General features: G+C 51.5%; 1 protein-coding gene across 2 annotated transcripts in view; it reads left to right on the top strand.

Annotated features, from left to right (window-relative positions):
• The window catches only part of agbl4 (AGBL carboxypeptidase 4), a 160,615-nt gene that overhangs the window by 79,040 nt on the left and 74,075 nt on the right, over window positions 1–7,500 (top strand). For both annotated transcript variants that reach the window (XM_084675614.1, XM_084675613.1), the window contains exon 5: window positions 5,630–5,846. In XM_084675614.1, coding sequence (XP_084531740.1) covers window positions 5,630–5,846 — 217 coding nt within the window. The remainder of the gene's footprint in view (window positions 1–5,629; window positions 5,847–7,500) is intronic.

The following is a 7,500-nucleotide window of genomic DNA, read 5'->3' as shown; positions in this document are numbered from 1 at the left end:
GCATCTGCTGTCTGGAAGCTCACTCACCCAACTCTCCTCCCCCACCTGAATCCCCCTCTCTCCCTCTCTCCCTCTCTCCCTCTCTCCCTCTCTCCCTCTCCTCCGCTCTTCCTGTCTCTCTCTCCTCCTCTCTACCTATTCTCCTCTCCCCCATCTACTCCATTTCCCCTCTCCCATGCTACCCACTCCTCCCATCTCTCCCCCTCTCTACCTCTTCCACTCTCCCCCTCTCCTCCCATCTCCACCTCTCCCTCTTTACCCCACGTCTGTTGTCACCCATGTATGAGAAGCGAGGGGGAGATAAGCCCAGCCTACAGCTGCCACCCTGGTGCCAGGGGAGGAGCGGTCAGACAGACAGGCACCCTGGTGCCAGGGGAGGACACCTGAGGGGCCTGGAGAGGAGGGAGGAGGGGTGCCAGGGGGGTGAGGACAAGGGGGAGGGGGAGGGGGGTACTTGTTGACCTCTTTTAAAAGTAGGAGTGAAGGAGTATAGGTGGAAGGGTTGTACGTCTGTGACTGAACCACTTCATGCTTACTTCCTGTTTCCTGTCTGTGACTGAACCACTTCATGCTTACTTCCTGTTTCCTGTCTGTGACTGAACCACTTCATGCTTATTTCCTGTTTCCTGTCTGTGACTGAACCACTTCATGCTTACTTCCTGTTTCCTGTCTGTGACCTTGGAATGACCTTGCTTGACTTCATGAGGGCTGTGCAATTGCTAACATAAGTTGGCTGTACAATACATCCCACACACACACACACACACACGCCCACACCACCCCCTAGCGAGGATGAAGTCATGCTATTATGAGTCACTCTCTCACACACACACACACACCTCCACTTACATGTGAGACAGAGACCACCGACCCACCCACCTTGCAGTGACACACACACACACACACACAACACCCCCTCAAACGCTCCTGTGCAGCTTACTCTGGTGACGTTCTAAAGATAACATTGTTTACCGACATGTAGTTTCATATCTTCACCTTCAGCAGCATTGAAAGCTGGCCTTGCACTGTGAGGGGAAGGGATGCAGTATGTGTTTTGGAGAGAGGGAGAGAAGGAGAGAGAGCAAAAGATGGAGGGATATGAGAGAGAGGTGCTCGTCTGCTTGCTAGCATGTGTAGATAATGTTTTCAGAGTGCTGGTCAATTGAAATCTGGAGATGTGGTTGAATTAGGTCTGTGGTAGCTGTCTATCTCTGATTTCCATGTGTGTGTGTGTGTGTTTGGGTACAGATACCGTGTGTGTGTGTGTGTGTGTGTATGCCTGGGTACAGGGTTGTTTTGAATCAGGTTGGCGCCAGACTGTCTCCATGGTCCACTCTGTACACCTGCTGAATCAGACAGGAGACAGACACACACACAGTCCTCTCTCCCCTGAGACAGAGAGGAGGAGAGGGGAGGAGAGGGGAGGAGAGGAGGAGAGGAGGACAGGACACACACACACATAGCCTCTAGTGGATCTCTCTTTGTCTCTGTCTGGAACACAGACACACTTCCTCCCCCCTCTCCTCCCGGCCGGGCAGAGTGCTGACATCATGATAGCAGGATGTAACTTCCCCCCTCCCTGCCAGACTAGCAGACACCTGCCCTGTTGCCCCGTGGGGTGTGGGTGGGGGGCACGCTGCCACACAGGCGGGGCAGGGACATCATCTGCTCCCGGCTAATTGCCCTGTTGCCCCTGCCCAGTGGGGGCTGCACCTGGTGGAGTCAAGTTATGTGTGTGTGTTTCTTTTTTGGGGGGTGTATGCATTGATGTGACCTCATCGCTGAGTAGGCGTGTGTGTGTGTGTGTGTGTGTGTGTGTGTGTGTGTGTGTGTGTGTGTGTGTGTGTGGCCCCCTGCTGGTGTTCCAGAGAGGGATCTCTTGGTTTTTGGAAGTGGATCTTCGGATAAATGATCGTATGAACAATCGTACAAGACTTCTACACAGGGATTGTGTTTAGTGTTGAGTGTTAGTCTTTATGTATACATGCCTCTGTGTAGAAAGTAAATACACACATAAGCACACACACACTGATCCAACAGGGTTTTCCCTCCCACCAGCCAGCTCCCTGCTATACCTTCCATATGAACAGGAAGCCAGATGACAATGCAAGCATCGTTGCTTAGTAACAGTGTTACGAGTGAGAGAGGAGAGAAGAGACCACACCCTCATCACTACTGGTGGAGGAGAGAGACCACACCCTCATCACCCTGGTGGAGGAGAGAGAGACCACACCCTCATCACTACTGGTGGAGGAGAGATAGACCACACCCTCATCACTACTGGAGGAGGAGAGAGACCACACCCTCATCACCCTGGTGGAGGAGAGAGAGACCACACCCTCATCACTACTGGTGGAGGAGAGAAACCATACCCTTATGACCCTGGTGGAGGAGAGAGAGACCACACCCTCATCACTACTGGTGGAGGAGAGAGAGACCAAACCCCCATCACTACTGGTGGAGGAGAGAGAGACCACACCCTCATCACCCTGGTGGAGGAGAGAGAGACCACACCCTTATCACAACATGGTGGTGGACCTAGAGAGAGAAGAATAAATAGAGAGAGGAAAAAGGGATAGAGAGATAGACCAATAGAGAGGAGAGAGATTGATAGAGAGAGGAGAGAGATTGATAGAGAGAGGAGAGAGAGATACACAGAAAGAGGAGAGAGAGAGTGTATAACAGAGGAAGAGAGAGGAGAGACACGGAGACAGAAAGTAACAAAAAGGATGAGAGCTGCTGAGATGATTTAACGGTACTGACAGGATGTCATCTACCAGAGATCCCTCATCTCTGCCACTTAAGAGGACAATCAAAGACATGCTGTCTGTCTGTCTGCCTGTCTGTCTGCCTGTCTGTCTGTCTGTCTGTCTGTCTGTCTGTCTGTCTGTCTGTCTGTCTGTCTGTCTGTCTGTCTGCCTGTCTCACTCCACTAACCCAGCCTCCAAGGTGCCTGTCTGTCTGTCTGTCTCACTCCACTAACCCAGCCTCCAAGGTGCCTGTCTGTCTGTCTGTCTGTCTGTCTGTCTCACTCCACTAACCCAGCCTCCAAGGTGCCTGTCTGTCTGATAACCTTGAAGTGTGTTTGTTTCTGTATCAGTCATGCGCTTCACATGGTTGTAGAAGTCACGTTTATGTATAATCGTGCAAGACTGGACCCATGCCCTGATAACTCTGTGGGTGGGAGGGGGGTGGGAGGGAGGGAGGGAGGGAGGGAGGGAGGGAGAAGGCAGGGAGGGAGAAGGCAGGGAGGGAGAAGGGAGGGAGGGAGGGAGGGAGGGAGGGAGGGAGGGAGGGAGGGAGGGAGGGAGGGAGGGAGGGAGGGAGGGAGGGAGGGAGGGAGGGAGGGAGGGAGGGAGGGAGGGAGGGAGGGAGGGAGGGAGGGAGGGAGGGAGGGAGGGAGGGAGGGAGTGGGTGGGTGGGTGGGTAGGTTGGGCTGCATTTAGATCAAAAACATGTTTTCCACACGTTAGACTAGAGCAGCTACTGCAGCAACATGGAGCAGAGATACAGCCTGTGTTTCTGTGTGTGCGCGAGCGTTAGTGTGTTTGAGCGTGTATCTCTGCATGCACATGCGTGTGTGCACGGTCCCAGCGCTCCTCTCTCCTGCAGAGGACAGCCATGTTGTCTGCAGTGTGTCTGGCCTGGAGGGGCAGCCCTAATTCAAATCGATAGCCCTTCCTGGGTGAGTGCTCGCAAGGTCAAACGACGTCGCTGCGACACGACCAAACATCCTCCAAATACAGGAAGAAGTGTCATCTTGTTTCATTAACCCCCGTGCCGTGCCTGCTCATTCTGACACGCCCAAACACACACTCCGCCGGACACAGGTGTGTGTGTGTGTGGGGGGGGGGGGGTAGTGGGGAAATTAGGAAACTTATTGTAACACCATTAAAAGTACCTAACATCATTAATCATAATCATCATGTTTTCCTAAAGAAACTCCATTATCCTAACACCTGATATGTTTTATTCAAACAGATTGTGTTCAAATTAAAAGTAATTTACCTAATTCAGTTTGCACTGATTAGGCAAAATGCTCACTAGTTCTTTTTCTCTCCAATTGATGCCCTTTTTTCCTCTCCTTTCTTCTTCTCTCCCTCCACATTCCCCTTCCCTCTGCCTCCTTTAGTTCTCCTCTGACTCCTCCCTCTTTTCTGTCTTCAGGCAGCAGGGTGGGGACACACATTAGTATGCTGCTGGGAGAGAGAGAAGACAGAGAGAGGGGAGAGAGAGGAGAGAGAGGAGAGAGAGAGGAGAGAGAGAGGAGAGAGAGGAGAGAGGAGAGAGAGAGAGAGGAAAGAGAGAGGAGAGAGAGGAGAGAGAGAAGACAGAGAGAGGAGAGAGAGAGGAGAGAGAGAGGAGAGAGAGGAGAGAGAGAGGAGAGAGAGAAGACAGAGAGAGGAGAGAGAGAGGAGAGAGAGGAGAGAGAGAGGAGAGAGAGAGGAGAGAGAGAGAGAGGAAAGAGAGAGGAAAGAGAGGAGAGAGAGGAAAGAGAGGAGAGAGAGAGGAGAGAGAAAGAGATACATGTATGAGAGACGTTATCATTCACAAGGGAGTCTTCTCTCTCCTCTTCTCTACTTTCCTCTTCCCTCCCTTTCTTCTCCTCTCCTCTCTTCCCTCTCCTCTCTCTCCTCTCTCCCCTCTCCTCCCCTCTCCTTTCTCCCTTCTCCTCTCCCCTCTCCCCTCTCCCCTCTCCCCTCTCCCCTCTCCCCTCTCCCCTCTCCCCTCTCCCCTCTCCCCTCTCCCCTCTCCCCTCTCCCCTCTCTTCTGCCCTCCTCTCTCTTCGGATGTCTTCATCTTAGTGTGTATGTTTGTGAGCTAATATACCAGTTTTGTCTGAGTGATGTGAATGTGTGTGTGTCATAGAGGTGGGGTCCTGGTCCTATGAGGAGGGTGTGTGCATTGCTTCTTCCCAGCAGGTTATCAGTCAGTGTGCTATCACACCTGGGGACCAGATAACATCTCAGATAACATCTCCATCTGATCCTTCTGGACACACCAGACACTGCTGCTGTCATCCCCTCCCTCAATCCCTCTAGCGCTCTCTCTTTCTCTCTCTCTCCCCCTCTCTCTCTCTCTCTCTCTCTCTCCCTCCCTCTCTCTCTTGCCCTCCCTCTCTCTCTCCCTTGCTCTCCCTTCCTCACTCTCCCTCTCTCTCTCTCCCTCTCTCACTCACTCACTTCTATCTCTCTCTCTCTCACCTACCTCTCAACTCTACCTCTCTTTATTTCATCTCCTCCTCTCTCTCCCCCTTCTCCACATCCACCCTTCCTTGTCCTCCACTCTAACTCACAGGAAATAAATCACTTGCCGGTGCCAGACAGCGTGTTTGAAAAGATGCATAAAAGCAAGTCAAACAGCTGTTTTCAAGATTCAACATGTATTAAAATCTGCATAATCTTACATTTGGAAAATAAAATATATTTCAGTAACTCTTTTCCCTAATATCAGGGGCTTTTTTTACGCAGTTATTGAACAGACAGTTAAAGAGAGAGATGCCAGGGGGAGAGAGAGAGGTTAAGACATGCAGAAACGACCCGCGCCAGAATCGAACCCGGAGCTCAGCGGGTTGTTGCTATGACGTCCCAGTCTCAGTGTCACAGCTGTGTGTGTGTCTCTTCCTCAGGCAGCGTCTTCCCGCTAAGAACGTGTACTACTACCGCTGTCCAGACCATCGCAGGAACTACGTCATGTCCTTTGCCTTCTGCTTCGACCGTGAGGATGACGTGTATCAGTTTGCCTACTGCTACCCCTACACCTACTCCCGCCTGCAGCACTACCTGGCCGGCCTGGAGCGCAGGGCTGCGCCCCACCTGCAGAGGGAGCAACTGGGACTCAGTGTGGTGAGTCTGGGGGGGGGGGGGGTGTATGTGTGTGTGTTTCTACACAGGTGTCCCCAGGTCTCTCATGTTATCAGTGTGACTGACAAGTTATCCAGGGAGATTAGACAAGGTCCTTGAGGGTGGGACAACCTTTGTGTGTGTGTGTGTGTGTGTGATCTGCTTGCCCACAGAGAGTGCATGTGCGACATGTGTGGGTAATCAGTCCAGGAGCAGGTAGAACACACACACACACACCCACACACACACTGCCTCCAGTACTGTCTGCTCTTATCAAATAATTGTTGGAGAAAAACTCATTAGAAATGCTTGAGAGATTATAGCTTTTTCTTTCTCTATTTTTTACATTTGTCAAGGGGAACCAGCAGAGAGGTTGCGTTGATGAAAGTGTGTTTTGATAAGTTGTGTGGCTGCAAATGTGAAAAGAAGACTCATATTTATGAATTATGGTTTAAAAGGAGCCCAGCGGTGGGGAAAAGAGCGTTTCTGAAACGGATCTGTCAAGGTGAGGAGGTGATAACTGAAACAGCTGCTCTGCCAGACTGGATCCACGCAGCCCCATTGTCCCTGTTTCAGGAGGTAGAAAACCAACACACCAATTACTGTGGGTGAAATTACCTGAAATCAGAGGTCAATGTAGTTGTTTGTTTTTTTCATCCGATCGTTTATGCACCGGTTTATTAATTCACCTGTTGTTCATGAATTCCTTTAAGCTTCAAACATTTGTTAGTGCGCTTGGTGGGTTAACTTGGAGAGAGAGTTTTTTCAGTTGTGTGTGTGTGTGTGTGTGTGTGTGTGGTGTTTAACCATAGAGTCGGATGTGTGTGTGTGTGTGGTGTGTTTAACCATAGAGTCGGTCCTCTGCGGTCCGCTGCGGTCCTCTGGTCTAGTGCTGTCGTGTCTTGGTTGTTGAAAGCCTGTCCAGAGCTGTCTTCATGTCTGGTCAGCATCTCAGCGATGAGGAGACCGCCAGGCGCAGAGACAGGGGGTCCCAGGGGGGAGCCCCCCCCTGTAGCAGAGTGTTTCTGCTCTCTCCTGGTCTGGAGGGGGAGGGGGGGGGGGCTGGAGGAGAAGATTATAGTCCTCTGCCAGGGGCAGGAGACCCAGATCCATTCATTCGACAACTATCTTGCTTCTCTACTTTAATGTTGTTCTTCTGTTCTCAATGTCTCTCTCGGGGTTGTCTTCTCCTCCACTCACATTCCTGACCTCAGTCATCTCTCTCTCTCCCCCTCTCTCTCTCTCTCTCTGTCTCTCTCTCTCTCTCCCCCTCTCTCTCTCTCTCTCTCTCTCTCTCTCTCTCTTCCTCTCTCTCTCTCTCTCTCTCCCCTCTCTCTCTCTCCCCCTCTCTTTCTGTCTCTCTCTCTCTCTCTCTCTCTTCCTCTCTCTCTCTCTCTGTATCTATCTCTCTCTCTCTCTCTCTCTCTCTCTCTCTCTCTCTTCCTCTCTCTCTCTCTCTCTCTCTCTCTCTCTCTCTGTCTCTCTCTCTCTCTCTCTCTCTCTCTCTCTCTCTCTCTCTCTCTCTCTCTCTCTCTCTGTATCTCTCTCTCTCTCTCTCTCTCTCTCTCCCCTTCTCTGTCTGGATGAACGTTTCTCCATAGCAGTCATTTTTGACAGGCCGTGTTAGATAGCGTTCCCTTAAGGAAGACACAACTCC

Source organism: Hypomesus nipponensis, chromosome 16 (assembly GCF_054491055.1).
Source record: "Hypomesus nipponensis isolate SF chromosome 16, ASM5449105v1, whole genome shotgun sequence".
Classification (NCBI taxonomy): Eukaryota; Metazoa; Chordata; class Actinopteri; order Osmeriformes; family Osmeridae; genus Hypomesus; species Hypomesus nipponensis.
Note: the sequence above shows the minus strand (reverse complement) of the source record. Positions and strands in the feature narration are given on the sequence as shown.